Raw genomic sequence first — 21,372 nt, 5'->3', positions numbered from 1 at the left:
TTAATGGCAACCTTGCAATCCTATGGCACTGACAAAGGCATTATACTGGCATCAGTAGATCACACTCTACACCGGCACTCAGGACACCGGCACTGACACAAAGAAAAGAAGTATACCAGCACAAAGGCCGACAAGATTTTGTTATATTATATTTTGTTTATTATTGTAAAAACTTTGTAAGTTGACTTGGCAAATTGTAAAATGACTCTTATATATAAAAGAGATCATTGTAGACATTTGGTATGAGTGAGGAAGCATTAAGGAAAAATATTAGGCAGACCTATTATGTGAAATATAGGCTAAGGGTTTATATAAGAAGCAGAGCAGCAACCGGTACTAGATCAGGCATTATAGATGCTATTGTAAAGCAGTACAAGATATTGGATTTGTATAATCCTCATTGTAAGTCAGTGAGACTTCCCATTGAGCAATGAGCTCTAGGCAGTTGGCCTTCCTACATGTGCAGGCCCCTATTGTAAGTAATATTCTCTTATTGGCCAGTGAGTGAATATTGTGGGTCACAAATCCCACCGAGGTTTTTCCCACACCGAGTTTCCTTGTTAAAACCTTGTTTTATGGTGTACTTTTCATGTGGATGTTCTTGATTCTGTTTATTGCATTATTTCTTGCATACCGGTACACTGTTATAATATGTTCTGCATGTTTTAATTCAATAAATTCTACTCACCAGTTAGATACTAATTCACGCCCCCCCCCCTCTCAGTATCTATGGGATTCCTAACATAAAGAAAATAAGTTACTTTTCCTATCAACAAGAATATGATTACCATATTGAATACAATTGAAACCATTGAGATTGTGGTATTGAATTTTTTTCAAACTAAGTTTCACAACCAACAATTGTTCAATCAAGTTAGTTTGTGAGATAGAAGTAAATAAGATATCAAACTCAACATCTTCAAATAGAATATTAATGTTAAACAATGCTTCTTCAGATACCAAACCAACCATTCTAGTAGTCCATGAACTTTGAGAATACCCATGTGAATCACCACTAGTCTCCATACCCTTACGAAATTCAATTGTGAGATTAACATCATTTTTACACTTATTTTAGGGTGGTTTCCTTTTAGATATAGTTTCCATCATGAACATCATATAATGTAGTACCTATCATAGTAATCATAATCTATAGATTTATTTTTAGCACATTTGGAATCAATTACCTTCTTATCACCTTTTTATCATTTTGAAAGGAAGAAAAGTGTAGAATAAGGCTTGTAAATTTTAAATCTAATAGGAGAGTGAATGCAATAAATTCTTACAAAACCTTTAACTACTATTGATTAGATGAAAAAATGAAAATTCAAATTTAAACAAATAAAATCATACCATTAGATTTATGTGGAAAAATTCTTTCAGGAAAAAACCCATACTCCAAAAGCCAAAGCTCAATTGTATACAATGCATAGAGCCAATGATCTTTAAGAGTAATTACAACAACTAAAACTTTTGGAGAAAATTTTGGCACAAAACATCTACATAGAAAATATCCAACCTATCATATAAAATACATTGAGAAGCCACATATTTAAAGATCTCAACGCATGAGTGAATTTAAGTGCCCATTGTTTCCAAAACCAAGTCATAGACTCAAAAGATAAGAAGTTTCAAAAAGAACAAGTTGTCATTCTTCCCATGACACATTGCACATAGAAACTTTATAAACCACTAACTCATGACTCACTTATAACAATCATTTCCATATGCAACACCTACCTCACACCACTTGTCAAAAGTGAACTCCTCTATAAATAACATCTGTCAAAAAATAACTCTCTGTGACTCTTCCACTGAACTAGTAATCGTCATATTAGTAAATAAAAGAAATTGCCATAGTCCCACCATAGCAACCTACGACACTAATCCCCTAAATTTTATGACTTCCAATGTGGGTGCAATAAATAATTAAATAATCAACATGTTAGGACTCTAAAGTTGAGACACCTTAATCCCAACACATTTTTAGTGATCTTATCTTCTTTGGACTTTGAATAATCAAAATAATCATCTACCTTAATATAATGATAATGAAAACATGCCTCGTCTATACCAACAATCTTAGATAGCAATAGGCATATGGACTGAGTATGTTAACCTAATATACATTTCATTAAAATTTCAACATTAAGCACATATGTACCCATTTATAAACCTCTTCTACAAAATGAGTTGGTGCAATGAATGCGCTTTTATACCATTTGATTTATAAAATTCCAAGGTTATACTTTGAGTTAGTAAACAATTTAGGTAATTGTAGAAAAGTTAAATTAATTGAATAGTTAAAATTAAATATTACTTGACATTATTAAATTGTAATTAAGAATAGAAAAGGAGGCAAATCTATAATGCATAGACCATTGTTAGAAAGAAATCTAGGGGATACAGATTGGAGTTCTGTACCCATAGGATTTTTGATGTTGTAGTTTTATACCATAGACTTAGTCCCTATTGAGGAAATAAGGAAAGGTATTCTAGATCCTATCTTAGTTGTAAATTAGAATAAAATGTCACATAGACATAATAGACCAGAAATCAAAATTATTATTATTCATATATCAATATATATCCATTAAATTTCTTATATCTCCTTTATATGTATATGTATATGTTATCTATATCTTTTATATATCTCTCATCTATTTTTCATGAATAGGTCTTTCCTATCTACTTATATCTACAATAGGGGATGTGGCCCTTAGATGATATCCTTAAAGTAAAACCTATCTTCCAAAGCTCCTAGTTTGGACCCTTATTTCTAGTTTGCTATTAACTATCTCTGGACCGATTTGTGTAGACTATTTTTCAGCCAACATCATCCCCTCATTAAAACATTAACTTATCCTCAAGTCAACATTTACTTATACTTTTGTTAACTAACTTCTCCAAATACTCATAAGTTATGAATAGGACTCTATCCAGAGTTTACAGGGACTCCTTAAACTTATCATCTAGTTTGATTGTGATATTACTAAAGTCCATTTTAGGTTTAGGATTTCTAGAAATTTGTGGTAGGGTAGGAACCTATTTATTACTACATTCCCTTACCAAAAATATTCTTGATCTTCCATATCCTTCCAAATTCTCCTTCAAACTGCTTAGTAAGTGTTCTACATTATTTTGGCATGAACTTGTCCCTTCTAGGATGTTATTGACTCTTTGTTTTTATTTCTTTTCTCTACTTTTTTGACAACACTCAGAATAGTGCTCAACAACACCCACATTGGCATGCTCAAGTCTTGACTTCATTTTCATCTACATTCTCCTTATATGTCTTTCTTCTCTTTCCAACTTCTATCTTTGTCTTGTTTCTAGTTTGTTAGGGATGGTCGTTCTTTCTTTCTTCTCTAATTCAATTTGCTCTTTTATCTCTCTTGAATTATTTTTGTCACCTTTTGCCATCAGTGTTTAAGATTTTGGATTGTGTTACTCCTATATTGTGTCCTATAGTGGTTATCCAATTGTACTAATGGTCACATCTTTTCAGAGGTCTCCCTAGACCTTTTCCCCCCTTCTATTTCCCATTCTCTTGCTATGTAACCCTCTCTCACAGGGTAGACATCAAGAAGACAAAATTTTGATTGATTATATATCTTCTTTCATTTGTTGTTTATCTCTTGATCTGGTACTAGTTTTAGGATTTGAAATTTTTTCTGACAAACCTCAATAAAACTTAACCAAAGTCCTAAAACTGAAACCAATGTTAGCAATAAATCTAAGAGATACAGATTGGAGTTGTGTACCCAAAGTATTTATGATATTGTAGTCTTCTACCCCAAACTCAATCCTATTGAGACATCAAAGAAAGGTATTTTGTATCCTATCTTAGTTGTAAATTGAAATAAAATGTCACACATACATAATAAACCAAAAATTAGAATTATTTGTAATCATATATCAATTATATATCCATTACATTCCTTTTTGGATCCTATATTAGTTGTAAATCAAAATAAAATGTCACACATACATAATAAACCAAAAATTAGAATTATTTGTATTCATATATCAATATATAGTCGTTACATTCCTTGTATCTCCTTTATATGTATATATTATCTATATCTTTTGTCTCTGCTATATCTCTCATCTATTTTGGTGAATAGATCTTTCCTATCTACTTATATCTAGAATAGGGGATGTGGCCCTTATATATATTTGTAAAGTACAAGATGTCTTCCAAAGCTTCTATTCTAGACCCTTATTTTAGGTTTTCTATTGTGTATCTTTGGACCGGTGTCCGTATACTATTTTTTGGCCAACAACAATCTAAGAGCCCTCCCAATCAAATGAAAACTCATAAAAGACCAATTTATAAACTCTTAATGAACTCATTTTCTCTCATATATTTAAAATATGAGAAGAATTCTCAAAAATAATTCTAAACACAAGAGATGTACAAGTATCTACAAGTTCCACCTATGCTCAATTGAAGCTTGCATTGCATAGATAAATTTAAAGGCTTAGGAAATGAAGGAAAATGTGTGATTTTCCATCCACCCTTTTGGAATGAGAGAAATTGTGTAATCTTTCATACCACTTATGACCTTTCATCTACTCTTGAGTGGGATCTTTCCATCCTCTTGGAATTAGACAAAAACACAAAATGAGAATATATAAAGAAAATTTTCAACTTCTCTTAGATGCTTTTCTTGTCCTCCATATTTTTGAGGCTTAGCTTTAGACCTATTGCAAGAGATGGGCACAAATCGATATTTTTGTTTTTGTTGAATTGTTGCAATTGGATAAGATAGAATGATTAAATGAAATTTATTTGGCTAATGATGTAAAATCAAGAGTAATAAACATACACAAAAGTTTTGGAATATATATGCAGACTCTAAGTACATATTTGGAAATGAGAGTCAAAGAAGAACTTGTGTCTAAAATTTGAGCTTAAAAGTGCCAAACTATGGGGCTAGGAAACCTAGTCCTCAGGGTGTTAGATGTGAATATTAGAATTAGTTTTGGGATCAAAATGTCACTTAAAATATTCTCTTGAAATTTCATTGTCAAAGTGTCAGACACTATTCGGTGATTGCCACTATCTAGTGTTTTTTGCTTCCTTAAAATCTAGTTCCGTTTCTCTCGATTGGTACTTTTTGGATTTGTTTTCCTTCTCTTCTAAAATTGTAACCTACACACACAAGAGAGGAAAAATGTTGTTGGGTTGATAGGTGTTTTCCTAGGTCAAACCTCAAGTTTGGAATTAACGCTTTAATGAGGAATTAAATAGAAAAGAGAGCTTATCCTTATAGGGAAATAAATGTTGAATTGAAATGATATACCTTTCTTTATGAACCTCCTTTTCCTTAAAGTCTTTATAAAAAGGTTGTTGTTGTCATGTAGAACTCATCCATGTCTTTATATAAAATTGATCATGGATACCATCTTGAATGCTTGAAAACCTAAATACTTGACATGTCCTTCACTTCTCTAATGATGCTTGATTGCTTGTTCACTTGAATTTGAATTTCTCTTGAGGAATTATAATTGATAGATCTATTTCAAGTTAAAGGATAAGACTTGATTTTAACCTAACCTCACAAAATGTGTTAAAAATTACAAAAAAGGCTCACATTGAAAATCATTCCCTGCTCAACATTTATGATCGTTAGAGGATTAAAAAATGGGCCCTTTTCACTTGGACTATGGCACTTAGTGCCCTAGTCTAGGAGGACAAGGGAACTAGGCACCCTAATCTAGTCCATATGCATTGAGACAAGGTCCAAAATTCAAAGCAAAAAGTAGAGATCATAGATTTGACATTGGTATGAGCAGAATTAGGCATAATTAGAGAATAAATTGGAGAAATGCTATAGCGAGGTCTAAGTGAGTATAAAATTGTATTGAGGATACAATTTACAATACTAAATTAGGCTTGAAATAATATTTCATTGTTTGAATATTCATATATTTTTTTTAAAGGAATCCAAATATTCAAACAAATGAGGATTTTATTCCATAGTTTAAAAACAAGATCCATTTTAGTTGATATAACATACTTCTTATTTCATGTCATGAGAAATATAATGGTATTAATTCTTGTCAACAACTCTTTTAACATCATCTTAACATTCTTGACCTAATGATTTCCTTCTTTAACATAAATGAGTTCCCTTTTTTTCTTTAACATAAATGATTTCCTTCTTTTTCATGGAATGCCTTACTTATGAGCCCATATTTGTGCACTTTCTAAGCATCTATCATCATGCTTCATACAACTTTCAATATCCTTTTCTCCATTTATACCACAAATTTGTTATGTTATCTCTCTCTCTCTCTCTCTCTCTCTCTCTCTCTCTCTCTCTCTCTCTCTCTCTCTCTCTCTCTCTCTCTCTCTCTCTCTCTCTCTCTCTCTCTCTCTCTCTCTCTCTCTCTCTCTCTCTCTCTCAAATGAAAATATGCATGTTCTCTTTTTATTGATTTTTTAAATCTCTAAGGCTCAAACACATTTTTTGGGATTGAAAATCCTAAAATGATGTGTATGTATGAATTTATTTCCTCTAGATGCATATATTTCACTTTAATAAACATGTTCTTTTATCCACCTTTCTTATTATATTGGAGGATGACTCACTTCATTGGTTTGATTTCTATGGAATGGATTATAATTATTTTCTTGAGGATTTTTTTTTATTGGTTATATTACAATATAATCTCACACTTATACTTGTCTTACCCTTGCATAAACTAAAAAAAACTTCAATCTCCTTATCATTTCCAAATTTTGTTGCTTATCATACAAATCACCCACAAGTTCTTGACATCTTATATTGATGTTTCTAAAAATATAACATCCCAATTTTAGTCTTATGCAATTTACTTGAATATTTTACATCCCAACCTTCAATACTTAAGACTTCTCTTGTGAACACTAAATTTAATGTAATTATCCATACATACAAAATAATGTCTATGGGTTGAAGGTCACTTCCCATTACTACTGCCTACCTACTAGTTCTACGAATCTATAAGAAATGCAAATAACATGATAAAGGAAAGATCTAAGAATCCATGTTAAGTAAAAATAATAAATAGTTTTGCACACACTATAAAATATATCTAGAAAATAACTTGTAATAATACAACACCACCTAAATATATTATGAAAAAGGTGATTCAAAAATAATGAAAAATTATTTCATGCTAAAAGAATGCCTTAAATATTTATAGTTGAATAGGTTCCAACATGCACTTATTATATGAAAATACTAGCCCTAGCATTTGATTTACATACAACAATAATCTATAAAACAAGAAGTAGTTTCCAAAACTATGTGCTAGATACTTGCCTTGGAAGGTTCCCCCCTTGGTCTCAATGGTTCTCTTTTCGACAAATTGGTGGCTTCCTTTTTGGGTGACACCTTATTCTTTTGTTTGGATAAGTAAAGGTTGCACAGAGTGGGCACATGTTTCCTTGGCACAAGTTCTCTTTAAAGGTTTTCTTCTACTTTTTCAAGGAGCATCAAGTGGTGACTCTACATGCTACTATGCATAAAGTCAAAGGTGAGAGACTTTTGATGCCTAGTACTCAGTGAGCCACATGTCATAACAATGCATGTTTGAGGATTTTTTGAGGACTGTGCAACTTTTGAAGTTGTGTCATTGGTGGATGTTGCCAAAAGGGTCAATTGGTAGAGATGATTTTGGAAAAGATAAGGGAGAAACACATGGTGTGACCCCGCCTATTTGACATGAGAGAATTTTATTGTAGTTTTAAAGGTACACTATTGGCCCAAACGATTTATGGGTCCCTACTACCAAGCCTCTACCAACGAAAGAATGTAAAGACAAATGACACTGTGACAATCAAGTTTTGGCCACTATAGGAACAAATTGTTCTTGGCATTTAGTTAGAAGGGCCTCCATGCCATCCATGATGAAAGACAAGGAAGAGGTAGTCATCATTGTTCACTTAGGTTGTTCCAACGACTACATCATGGAGTTCCACTCCTATGGATTTGAAGAGATTTTATTGCCTCGAGATCTCTATAGAATAGAGGGGCCGAGTATATATGTTTTACTCAACTCATTGTTAAGGGGATGTTGGCATAGATTTTTACCAAGTTTAGGGGGAGTAGTAGTAGCAATAGTGGTAGTTTTTCAATTCCATCAGACATTAGCATGTATTGTTTGTAAAAGAAGACTAGAATATATTAAATTGTGCATAAATTGTCTCTATAATATGTTCTTTTCCAATTAATAAAAAGATTCAATGCTCCATGTTCATCTTTCTGAAGTTGTAGTTTATTGTTATTGTTAAATCACCTTCTATAGTTCTTGTTTTGTATTAATATTCAATGTCTTGGATCATGTTTTACTCTTTCAGGCTCTCATGAATGTCTACAAAGCTATAATTATATTATGCTATCATAGTTGTGAATCTCATTAAAGTCTTGGTGTTTCACCTTAGAATAGTTTTATAAGTTTTTATTTGATTTCAATTTTTTTGTCTCCCTTTTCCTCCCCCCAAGTTTGAAGAGCCAACTTCTAAAATCCTAGAGTTTGTTTCATGGAGTGCAATTAAGTTCCCCATCCATGAAACTTCCCATATGTTGTACTCTTGAGAGTTGGTTTAAAAGATCAACAATACCCTCTAAATATACAATATGACTGACAAGTCAATAATCCACCTCGTCAAACTAATCACTCCAATTTGATTAGTTGATTAAAGATGCTCCTTCTAGAATCTCTTTGTAATGGACTCTACTTCAATGCTCAATTTAACATCTCTTACATGTCATAAGATCCAATATATGTACTAGGATTAATCTCACAAGAGGATCTCAAGATTCCCTATAATACAAAACTAAAATCCATTAAAATCAATATTACAATAATATTAAATTATTATTTATGAAAATGCACAACACAACTTCCTTAAAGTCTCCAACTTTTTGTTCATAGATAAAATTAGTGAGAAAAAAATAAACTTAAACTAATTTCTAGAAAGAAAAATCCTCATTGTCATATTGCACCAACACAACTTTTTAGTTTTTATTGCCATAAAAATCCACACCAAATTCACCAAAGTGTCAATCTTTTCTATAAACACCTTTAAAAAAAGACATTGAAGATCAATGTTCTTTGTTTGAGCATGAAACATTGGGTGCTTGATCAAACTAACATCGGGTACTCGACCAAACTGATTGTGTTTGACTATCACAATCTATCCTTGTAGTTTCCTATAAGAGGTTAATATCTGAACATAATACCTGTAGGTTCCACACTAGATCCTTACAAGAGTGGGCACTTTCCATATAATCCTCTTTTGTAGTTGATGTAGAAACAACTACTTACGTCTTAACGATCCAACTAATGAGTTCATTAAACAAAACAATTACTATGAAAGCAAGTCATGCGTTTGCACTACCATTCAAATATTTACGTTAATTAGTTAAAATCATTTCAGTGCAACAACAAACACACTACATCAATTATTTTCTTTCTTTAATCAATATTCAAAATTGCTGGGATTTGTTGATCGCCATTTTCCCTTAGAAGAAGATTGAATTCTTGTTCTGAAGAAGAGGTTACAGTGACATGGCTTCCATGGATATGATCATGCTCAGAAATCCTCACAAGAATTGGGTGCATACTTCTTATGTTACCACTTATGGGTTTCTGGCTCAAATAGGAAATATATTAACAGAGTTTCGTTCTCCCTAAATTTAGCTCCATTAAAACACAAACGACTTGGGTTCCATTGTGTCATTTTGATTATTGTGTTCTTCACGGTTTGTGCAATCACCCTTCCTTCATCAGATATTTCAAGGTAAGCTCTCTATGTAGTATGTATTCAGTTACTGAGAATTCTTATCATTGTATTCAGATATTTGTGAGGTGATTGATAAACAGTATGTTATTTGTCTTTGGGTCAGTCTTGTGTTAGGTCAATTAGCAGCACCAAGATTATTATATGTCCTTATAATCTATTGAATGTCCTTTCCCAAGATTATTATATTTTTTCTTTAGATATACAATGTCATTTCTTGGCTAGACCAATTAGCACGCCAATGGAGGAAGCATTGAAGGTCTTATAATGTTTATGTATTACAGATTTAAAAATCATTTATATGGGCGTTGCATTTCAAGGTTACTGTGTTCTTCAAGGTTTCTTGACCGCCATTTTCCCATAGAGGGAGATTGAATTCTTGTGTCATTTTGATTATTGTGTTCTTCACAGTTGGTGCAATCACCCTTCCTTCATCAGATATTTCAAGGTAAGCTCTCTATGTAGTATGTGTTCAACAAAGGCAGTGCACAGGAGAAGCTAAAGAAGAAATATATCAAGGGAGATTCATTCTCACTAAAACACAAGCGACTTGGGTTCCATTGTATCATTTTGATTATTTTGTTCTTCACAGTTGGTGCAACAATCCTTCATCAGATATTTCAAGGTCAGCTCTCTATGTATTTGCCCATGAGCATAGGTGATTGATATATAGAAAGCAATTGTCAAATGGTTGGATTGTTTTGTTATGTGGATATTAGCAAGAAAGATCATATTATATGCCTGTGGGTCAGTCCTGTGTTAGGTCCTTCCAGTGGATTGTTTTTTTTTAAGTTATTTCTTGGTTAGATCAATTAGCAGCAGCATAAATGAAGGATTGAAGGTCATATAATCTATTGACTGTCCTTTTACAAGATTGCTATATGTTTTCTTTAGATATATAATGCCATATCTTGGTTAGACCAATTAGCAGGCCAACGCAGGAAGCATTGAAGGTCTTTTAATGTTTTTGGATTACATATTTAAAAATCATTTATATGGGTAGTGTATTTCAAGGTTACTGTTTACTTCTTTAGACATACAATGGTCTGTCTTAGTTTCCATGATGAAATTCTGGCTATATCTTAGTTCAAGATTTTGTTCTATTCTACTATATTGGTTTAACTTATAACATGACCAAGACTATCAAGATTACAAAAGTTTGTGCTCTCATGTTACCTACAATTTTACAACGTTTACATGGGTGAAAGATGATATAGATCCTCAAACTCTGTTAATGCCACAGAAGTATTTTTGTCCTTGTGATAGTAGATGACCTTCTTCTGCTTGCAAAAGATGACAGAGCGGTAGAGAATTGTAGGCATTCCATATTTTTCTGTTAATTGTTGACTTGTTCTTGGTTAATTTGCAGTTACGTTAGAGGAGGTGTTGTTGGGCACAAATTTAAGGATTCCTTTGCACTTAGCTCGAGGTCTGCAAGAAGGATTTTTATTCATCCAAGATGTTGTCCTCTTACCTGAGGTGTTACTATTGGTACCGCTGTCTTCTCAAAGATTCAGATTCAAAGACAGAGAATCTCTGCAATGTTCTTTCAAAATACAATTTCCATACACAACTGAAGGGAATTGAATATTTAAATAGAGCCCAAGGAGTTTCTCCAGTAAGATGCCAGGCACCTGCACAAGATGTCCAATGGTCTGCAAACTCAATGGCCCTAGTTGACAACATTCATAACCCTGTTGTAACAGAGACCATGAAAGTGAATGAGGAGTTTATGAATTACTCCCAGCCCATTGAATGACATCACATGGTATATGAGAGCTTCGTTACAGATAAGGATATTGTTCTGTTTGGAAAGGGTATTAACCGTAAACAAGGACTAAATGTTGCACCACAAGACCTCCGTTGCATCTTCAATGGCACAATAGAAACTACTGCAACTGTATCTGCACAAGAGGTCTTTAGGTGTGAGCATCCAGAAGAAGAAGTACTTTATCAGCTTCTTGGATCCAAAATCATTCTGTCAATCCATGGAAACCGTATTCCTTCTGTTGTTTATTATGACATCCCACCATCTTATCACAGACCTCTGCAGTATGCTCATGTTAGAACTACGGAAAGCAAGAAGATGAAAATGTGTGCCTGCACAGTGGTGTTTAATGTAGCAAAACTCATAAGAGAATGGGTAATGTACAATTCCCATTTGGGTGTAGAGCATTTCTTTCTGTATGATAATAACAATAAAGACAATCTGGAACAAATTCTTGAAAGCGGGTTGTCAGGGTACAATGCGAGCAGATATCCATTGCCATGGGCTAAGACACAGGAAGCAGGATTTTCACACTGTGTGCTCATGGCCAGGGAAAAGTGCGAGGGGATAATGTATAACGATGTGGATAAGTTTTTATTCTCTGATTCTTGGTTGAATGAGCAGGTGGCTCTTGAGGCCAAGGGCATTCAGGAAGTAAAACCCAACTGCAAGGATCTTACTTCAGGGGTTCTCTTGAACATGGTTACGAGTCTAAGTTCATAGAGGAAGTAGCCTCCAAGAATTTCCGAATCTCATATAGGGCAACTTTCCTTGCAGTTTGGGAATTTTGGGCCATCAGGGGATGAGGTGTTACTATTGGTGCTACTGTCCTCTCCAAGCTTCAGAGTCAAAGACAAAGAATCTTTGCAATGTTCTTTCTCAGACGATTTCTATACACAACTGAAGGGAATTGAATATTTATATAGAGTCCAAGGAGTTGCTGCAGTAAGTTGCCAGGTACCTGCACAAGATTTCCAATGGTCTGCAAAATCAGTGGCCCTAGGTGACAACATTCATAACCTAGTTGTAACTGAGACCATGAAAGTGAATGATGAGTTTTATGAATTACTCCTAGTCCATTGAATGGCATCACATGGCATATGAGAGCTTCATTACGGATAAGGATGTTGTTCTATTTGCCAAAGGTATCAACAATAAACATGGACTAAACGTTGCAGCATGATATCCCCATTGCATCTTCAATGGCACCATAGAAACTCATGTAACTGTATCTGCACAAGAGGTCCTTGGATGTGAGCATTCAGAAGAAGTAGTACTTTATCAGCTTCTTGAATCCAAAATCACTATGTCAATCCATGGAAAACCTATTCCTTCTGTTGTTTATTATGACATCCTACCATCTTATCATAGACCTCTGTAGTATGCTCAGTTTATAACTACAGAAAGCAAGAAGATGAATATCATAGATATATAATGTCATATCTTGGTTAGACCAATTAATAAGCTTCTAGTGACATGGCTTCCATGGAATTGTGGGCATTCGATATTTTTTGAGTTAATTGTTGACCTGTTCTTGGTTAATTTGCAGTTACCTTAGAGGAGGTGTTATTGGACACAAATTTGAAGATTCCTTTGTGCTTAATGGAGGTTTACAAGAAGGATTTGGAAGAAAGACAATAGAGTACAACCTACAGGCAAGTGTTTCACAGAGGAATCATTTCCAACCCCTGAATTTGACCGTGCTCCAAAGCTATGGAAAATTATCCAAGATCTTGTCATCTTACATGATGAAGTGTTACTATTGGTCCCACTGTCATCTCCAAGGTTCAGATTTGAAGACAAGGAATGCAATGTTCTTTCTCAGACAATTTCTATACACAACTGAAGGAAATTGAATATTTAGATGCAGCCATGCTGCATGCTGCATCTAAATATTCAATTCCCTTCAGTTGTGTATAGAAATTAACATTGCAGAGATTCCTTGTCTTCGAATCTGAATCTTGGAGAAGACAGTGGGACCAATAGTAACACTTCATCACGTAAGAGGACAACATCTTGGATGAATAAAAATCCATGGGTTTGCTGCATAGTCAGATTCAAGGGTTGGAAATAATTCCTCTGTGAAGCACTTTCCTGTAGGTTGTACTTTATCATCTTTTTTCCAAATCCTTCTTGCAGATCTCCAGGAAAGCGCAAAGTGCAAAGGAATCTTTAAATTTCTTTTTAATTACAACTCTACGTAACTGCAAATTAACCAAATGACAAGTCAACAACTAACTCAGAAAAATATGGAACGCCTACAATTCTCAGCCGCTGTGTCATCTGTTGCAAGCACAAGAAGGTTATCCACTATGGCTGGATATTACAAGGACAAAAATACTTCTGTGGCAGTACCAGAGTTTGAGGATCTATATCATCTTTCACTAAGAACACAGTAAGGCTTACAGGTTGTATAACCCTCACACAAATAGCATTCTTGTATCAAGAGATGTCATTTTTGATGAAGGGGGACTGTATTGTCATCAAAAAGACTATGATGAGAAGTTTAAATCTCTTTTGAGTCCTTGACACTTTATATACACAACTGAAGAGAATTGAGTATTTCGATAGAGTTCAAGGAGTTGCTGCAGTAAGATGCCAGGCACGGAGCACCTGCACAAGATGTCCAATGGTCTGCAAGATCAGTTGCCCTAGTTCACAACATTCATAACCCTGTTGTAACAAAGACCATGAAAGTGAATGCTGAGTTTATGAATTACTCCCAGCCCATTGAATGGCATCACATGGTATATGAGAGCTTCATTACAGATAAGGATGTTCTGTTTGCCAAAGGTGTCAACCATAAACACGGACTAAATGTTGCAGCATGAAACCTCTGTTGCATCTTCAATCGCAAAATAGAAAGTACTTTAACTGTGTCTGCAGTTGCACAAGAGGTCTTTAGGTGTGAGCATCCAGAAGAAAAAGTGCTTTACCAGCTCCTTGGATCCAAAATCACTCTGTCAATCTATGGGGACCCTTTTCCTTCTGTTCTTTATTATGATATCCCACCATCTTATTACGGACCCCTGCAGTATGCTCATGTTAGAACTACAAAAAGCAAGAAGATGAAACTATGTGCCTGCACCTTGGTGTTTAATGTTGCAGAATTCATAAGAGAAAGGGTAATGTACAATTCCCATTTTTGGTGTAGAGCATTTCTTTCTGTATGATAATAACAGAGAAGATAATCTGGAACAAATTCTTGAAAGTAGGTTGTCAGGGTACAATGTGAGCAGATATCCATGGCCATGGGCTAAGACACAGTAAGTTAGGTTTTCACACTGTGCTATCATGGCCAGAGTTGAATAAGCAGGTGGGACTGGGTCCTCAGGCCAAGCGCATTCAGGAAGTAAAAGCCAACAGCAAGGATCTTACTTCAGGGGCTCTCTTGATTGTGGTTACAAGTCTAAGTTCACAGAGGAAACAGCATTCAGGAATTTCCGAATCTTATATAGGTCAAGTTTCCTTCAAGTGTGGGAATTTTGGGCCATCAGGGCTTACTAAACACCCTGACAGAGGGGTAACCCAAGGGTACACTGCAGAGAGAGGCTGGAGAAAAGGTTCAAGTCCATACTTTTGTTGGAAGCTGCCTCTCCTTCATTGTAGAATGTAATACACTGTTTCCAGCTGAACAAGGGATACAAGACATTATAAATGCAGTCCTCCATGGCAGTGATAAATCGGTATAAATATTAGGCATGGAATGAGTTTAAGGTCAAGTTTAGAAGGAGAGTGTCTGCTATGTTGTGGATTTGAGTGGCTCTAAACATTCTGCTTCTCAGGACAGAACACCTGGCCTTAGCAATAAGACCATTCAGCCACAGGATTGGGGACATAGATTTTGTGCGGTGAATGATACTGCATTGAAAGATTTTGCAATCAGGGTGTTTTCTTTGAGTAACGAGCCAACTTCCAAACTAGAATGGCAGTTATAAATCTAATGTTTAATGCTCATATACCTCAAATCCTGTTTGCTTGTATATATATAAACAAATCGATATTTGAGGGGTGATTCATTGCCCCATGTTTAAACTTGACAATTTGAACTTAATGCCAAAGGCAAACAGGGTAGATCAATCTTTTATAGCGGAAGCCGTATTTCAAAGCATATGTTAAGTAAAAGAGCATATTTGTATAATGATATGTTTCACCAGGACAAGTCCTATTTCAAAGAATTTGGTGAAAATAAAAGTGTTAAATTTTTTATTGTTATAATCTTAAGACTAAAGTTTTCCTTACTGTTCATCCCCAGAATTTCCTTCAAGTTCCTTCCTCAATAAGTCATTGTAGATGTTGCTTGCTTGCTACACTTTTGCATATAGTTTACTTAACTTCTGATAGACACAACCTTCTTGATAGGGTTTATCATCAAGCGAACTCCAAATTTAGTTGAAATTTCAAGGTGCTGCTTGCATCATCTAATTCATAATTTTTTTTATTTTATTTTTTATAAAAGTGGAATTCTCCACTAAATTATATATATATATATATATATATATATATATATATACACAGGGTTCAAAGAGCATACCGGAGGAAAGAACCCTGGAAAGAAAACCTCCGGTCACAGCTCATAAAATAAACCTATAAAAATATCCTAACAGTTTATACAATATGTCGCTTAGAAAATGCGGTCACCTATAAAATCAGCTTTACATAGAGGCCATATGGCACTTAGCAGACCCATCAGATAATTCTCAAAAAATAAACTCCTCTGCTGCTAACAATGGAAGGAGACAGATGATTTCATAGCCCCGCTCTAGACCCGTGAACCAAAATCTTTCTTCTATCATTTGCTTTGTAATACCTTTACTATACTACAAAACCAAGAGTCTTTATGACAAGGAATTCAAATACCATGTGCTAGGGCCTTCCAATGGAGGAGAAGAAGGAGGCACCATCTGGATAGGCAAAACTGCCACTGGCGAAGATCGAACGGTGTGCATTGATTCTAAGAGAAAGTGAATTCCTGCAAATATATTGACAGCTGCGGCCAAACAATCTAGTGATACATGATCTAATAGAGGTACCATAGCAAACAACGTATCATCATATGAGTTAGATATCAAACCATTCCTTAAAATTGAAAGAAGTTCCCCATGCCAACCGGAAGATAATAACTGAGAACGAGAAATAAAACCAGCATACTCAAAATCACCAAATTCAAAATAGTAATTAGATAATGCACTATCCAAATCAGCAGTAGTGTAGAAATGGGAGTTGAAATATGCATCAAAAATTGCCCTGACCATAGCAGAATCCAGAAGCACATCCATACAGATAGTGAGAAACCGAGATGCAATATCAACAAGAGAACAACCTGAACTCTCCGCCAGCCATCGCTTTCCCAAAACCTTGGGAAAAGCCAAAGAAAAATCCAGCGAATAAACTTGAAACAGATGCCCAAGCTTTTCATCATCCAAAGCATAAGAGTCTTGGAAATCATAATGTTTGCGAGGCATCAAAATGCGGTAGCCCACTGATTCCATCAAAAAAGATAATGCAAAGCCAAGAGAAAGCACAGGAGTATAAAGAGCTCAATGCCATGATAAGAAAGCAACACAACCATGAAAGGATGGCACAATAAATATTACCTCAAGCAAGCCCAAAAAGATACGTGCAAAACAACAACAACAAGCCGCCACCTTTATAAAAAATGATGACAATATCCACACAATGCTCATAGCCATAAATCAAAAACATGCCAAACAATAAACCAAGATATCCACAAGAGCAAAATCTCCCATATGAGACGAGAAAACTCAAAAATCTTCCACCACTTGGGAAGGAAGGTAAAGGACACAATAAAACTGAAAGCACACCATCCGGATAGAGTACAATCACCATGAGATGAGCACATGAAATCCGTGCAGTCATCAAGAATTAAACAAGCAAATGACATATGACAATAATGATAATCGCAGGGAAGATTTCAATCGTGCAAAATATAATTACCCCCGCACACCACAAAACCCAGCTAATTTGCAATAAAGGCAAACCTGTACCGAGACTGAGATTACACGATAATGCAGTCATAATGATTGTTGTATGCCTAAATATAATCATCATGCGAGGTACAAGGTCAATTTGTTACAAATGTGTTAGAACAAACAAACACAGAGTGAAAACAAAGAGTATAGCATGATAATAAGAGACTTCCCACACACCACAAATTCCAACCAAATGCTAGAAAAGAAAAAACCCGAACCCTTCCTGAGATTACACATAGTAATGCAAACATAATGAAGTAATGAGGGCCAAAGAGTCCGACACCACCACATTAAGCTGCATGCCTGAATGTAATCACCAGGCAAGGCACAAGGTCGTGCTTCTGCAAATAACCTAGCAACAGTTAAACCAGATGAGGAGGTAAAGAACTGGAGGCCACCTCAACCAAGCATTGGATATCCTCATCCAATGCTTTATTAGCCAGGAAGTCTGCCACCTTATTAGCTTCCCTAAAACAGTGAACCATAGTGAAGGAATTAAACAAATCAAGTTGATCAAGAATCCTATCCAACCAATACTTTAAATGCCAGGAGTGGGATGAGCGATTAGTAACCATGTAAAAAACTACTTGAGAATCACCCTCAATAACAACATCCAACAAATGTAACGAAAGAAGCAAATCAAGACCCGTGGAAAGAGCATGAAGTTCAACCACATTGTTAGTCCCATAGGCAATACATTGACATTGAGCTTTTATGATACCAGCCTTGTCATCAGAGACCACAATCCCAATGGTAGAATTACTAGGATTGCCATGAGAAGCTCCATCAAAGTTCAATTTAACTTTTGAAGCCGGAGGTGGCAACCAAACCACTTCCTCTCTATTTACTAAAGGGCGCGGTTGAGAAATTGCACCACTCAAAGGGAGTGTTTGCAAGGTTGCCCAATGTTTGGTAACCCAATTATCCCAAGGTGTGAAAGTATTATGCAGACTAGAACCTTTATAGATGAATGCCAAGACAGTCTCCGAAATCGACTTCTCTATACAAAAGAGCACATCATGCAGAGGGGAGGAATGTTTCTTAAAAATCCTATTATTCCTCTCAAGCCAAATTTTCCAAATTAGAACAGAAGGAGCAATTATCCAAAGACAAGCATAAAATGCAGATGGATATAACAGGGGACAACTCATGAAGTGAGATCTAAGGTCCTTACTAAGAGTAGACCTCCAATTTAACTTATTAAAAAGACAATTCCAACAATGATGAGCAAAGGGACAATGCAGGAAGAGATGATCCACGGATTCAAGGGACCCACCACACATGACACAAGGAAAAACCACAGTAATACCCAACCTATCTAACCTCATGCTAGTAAGAATTCTATCCTGAACAGCCAGCCAAGCAAACGCTTAAATGGCAAATCATCCCTTTTAACATCTAAAGACAAAAAATTATATCCTTCTTTGACCGAGTATTCCCCTGATTTTGAATAAGTCCAAATGATCTCATCATCCTTCTCCCAGAAGAGTAATGGGCGTTTCTTAAGCTCATCCACAAATGCAAACTTAATGTCTTGATCCAACGGAAGAGAATCAATTGATTTCCATTTAGCCACAGGCAGGGAGCCTGAGGAGTCTACAAAAAAATAATCCGCCACAAAAAATACCCCAGGAGGATTTAAGGATGGACATAAGGGGCAACCAATCCCTAAGATTAGAGAATACAGGGAAGCCATTCCATACTTCATCCCAAAACCTAGCCTTATAGCCGTTATGGATAAGCCAAGACAGTCCTGGAAAAATGACAGATCTACACTCAACCATGAAATTCCAGATCACAGACCCCTTGGGAAGTGAAGAAGCAGTGAAGATAGCCTCCCTAGAACAATTATTCAGGTACTTTGCAGATAAAAGGGATGCCCATTTAGAGGTAGGCTACTTATAAAATTTCCAAACTAGCTTAGCACCAAGAGCCAAGTTCTACTTACCTAGATCCTTAATCCCAGCACCTCCTTTTTCCCTAGGAGCACAAACCCTATCCCAAGCCAACAGGGAGATCCTATTTTTCTTATTAACATTATCATTCCATAAAAAAGATCTTACAATTGATCGAAGAGCAACCATGGATTTTTTAGGAGCCTTCAAAATGGATAACAGATAGATAGGAGCTGCATTTAAAACAACTCTAATAAGCACAATTTTACCAGAAAAAGTTAACCAATTGTGAGACCAAGAAAGAATCCTGGATGAGATAACCCCTGAAACCCGTTCCCAAAAATTATGCTTCTCTGAACCAATATAAAACGGCAACCCTAAATATTTACAAGGAAATTGACCCACAGAGAAGCCCCAAAATCGAGACAATCTGGTCTGCACCAGAGGGGAGACATTAAGGAAGAAAATTTTTGATTAGTCTGATTAACCTTTTGTCCAGAGAACAGAGAATAATCCAAAATGATCTTGTTAATGACCTGAGCTTCCCCCATAGTAGCTTTGCCAAACAGTAATGTGTCATCCGCGAATAAGCAATGAGTATGACTCGTGGGCATATGAGGGATGGAAATCCCCTTCCACAAGCCACTCTCCCTGGCAAATGAAATGGCTCTACTAAAGGCTTCAACCAGAATGATAAACAAAAAGGGCAACAATGGATCCCCTTGCCTAAGGCCTCTAGACGAGGCAAAAAAACCACATGGAGAACCGTTCAAAATTATTGAGAACCTAGCCATGCTTATACAAGCCTGAACCCATTTCAACCATTTAATTCCAAACCCAAATTTCTTGAGCACAGTCAAGAGTGCCTGCCAATTTACCCTGTCGTAAGCCTTCATCATATCCAACTTGAGAATCATGGCCGGAATAGATAACTGAGAGATGGAATGAAGAATCTCATGGGCCACAGTAGCCCCTTTTGTCGTCTCCCTACCAGGGACAAAGCCCCCCTGCTCACCCAAGATGATTTTAGGAATGAGCCTAGCAAGCCTTAATGAAATAGCCTTAGTAATAATTTTATATAAGGTGTTGCATAACGCAATTGGGCGAAATCCAAAAAAGACTTAGGATTCTCACATTTCGGAATAAGAGCAATTAAAGTTGAGTTAAGCTCTCTTAACATGGTCCTATTACATCTAGCTTCTTCTAAAACCAAACGAAGATCCTCCCCAAGAAAAGACCAGCATTTTTGAAAGAAGAGAGCATTAAAACCATCAGGACCAGGAGCCTTATCCGGCGACATTGAGAAGACAACATCTTTGACTTCTTGAATGGAAAAAGGAGCCATGAGCATTGCATTATCCTCGTCCGTTATAAGCTTAGGAATGGAAGAGGCAAAATTATCATTAAAAATAGATAACTCTTCTAAGAGCAAAGACTTAAAAAACCGGACACCCTCATTAACAATCTCCGATTCTTCCCCGTCAGAGTTCTGAATACAAGAGACCCTACAACGTTGGCGTTTCATCTTGGTTGAAGTGTGGAAGAATTTGGTATTTCAATTTCTATCACTCAACCATAAATCTCTGGATTTTTGTCGCCAGTAGATTTCTTCTCTGGAAAGGATCTCTTCTAACTGAGAATTCAAAGACTTATGCTTCTGGAAAGTAGCAAAATCCATGCCACCATTCATAAACCTATCATTAAGAGCTTCAATTTCTTCCTGAATCTTAGCCTTCTCAGAAAAAATATTTTTGAAATGCAAAACATTCCATTTCTTGATTTCTAGCTTAAGATAAGAGAGTTTTTTAGCAAACCGAAACATCCTAGTACCTTGAACATAAGGAGCCACAGACCACCAGGATTGTAAGAGCAACAAAAAGGAAGGATCACGAAACCACATTGGTTAAAACTTAAAAG

At 35.6% G+C, this 21,372-nt stretch overlaps 2 protein-coding genes across 3 annotated transcripts; one reads left to right on the top strand and one right to left on the bottom strand.

The window, feature by feature from the left end:
* Nucleotides 1-9,365: 9,365 nt before the first annotated feature.
* On the top strand, nt 9,366-15,756 carry LOC131048789 (glycosyltransferase family 92 protein Os08g0121900). Of its 2 annotated transcripts, none has more exons than XM_057982876.2 (3): nt 9,366-9,799; nt 10,211-10,424; nt 11,169-15,756. In XM_057982876.2, exon 3 carries the CDS (start codon nt 11,565-11,567, stop codon nt 12,288-12,290), a length of 726 nt encoding a protein of 241 aa, XP_057838859.2. In that variant the 5' UTR covers nt 9,366-9,799; nt 10,211-10,424; nt 11,169-11,564; the 3' UTR covers nt 12,291-15,756. The 2 variants fall into 2 exon arrangements, with proteins under 2 accessions (XP_057838859.2, XP_057838844.2); XM_057982861.2 differs by having other exon boundaries at nt 10,084-10,424.
* A 2,166-nt stretch (nt 15,757-17,922) lies between these two features.
* Nucleotides 17,923-20,980, bottom strand: LOC131856862 (uncharacterized). The gene is made up of 5 exons (XM_059208811.1): nt 20,666-20,980; nt 19,992-20,462; nt 19,509-19,890; nt 18,929-19,156; nt 17,923-18,560 (listed from the first exon to the last, which is right to left on the bottom strand). The coding sequence occupies exons 1-5, from the start codon at nt 20,978-20,980 to the stop codon at nt 17,923-17,925; spliced, it is 2,034 nt and encodes a 677-aa protein (XP_059064794.1).
* Nucleotides 20,981-21,372: the final 392 nt, after the last annotated feature.

This window comes from Cryptomeria japonica, chromosome 7, assembly GCF_030272615.1.
Source record: "Cryptomeria japonica chromosome 7, Sugi_1.0, whole genome shotgun sequence".
NCBI classification, from domain to species: Eukaryota; Viridiplantae; Streptophyta; class Pinopsida; order Cupressales; family Cupressaceae; genus Cryptomeria; species Cryptomeria japonica.
The sequence above is the reverse complement of the archived record's forward strand: the minus strand, read 5'-3'. Positions and strand labels throughout refer to the sequence as shown.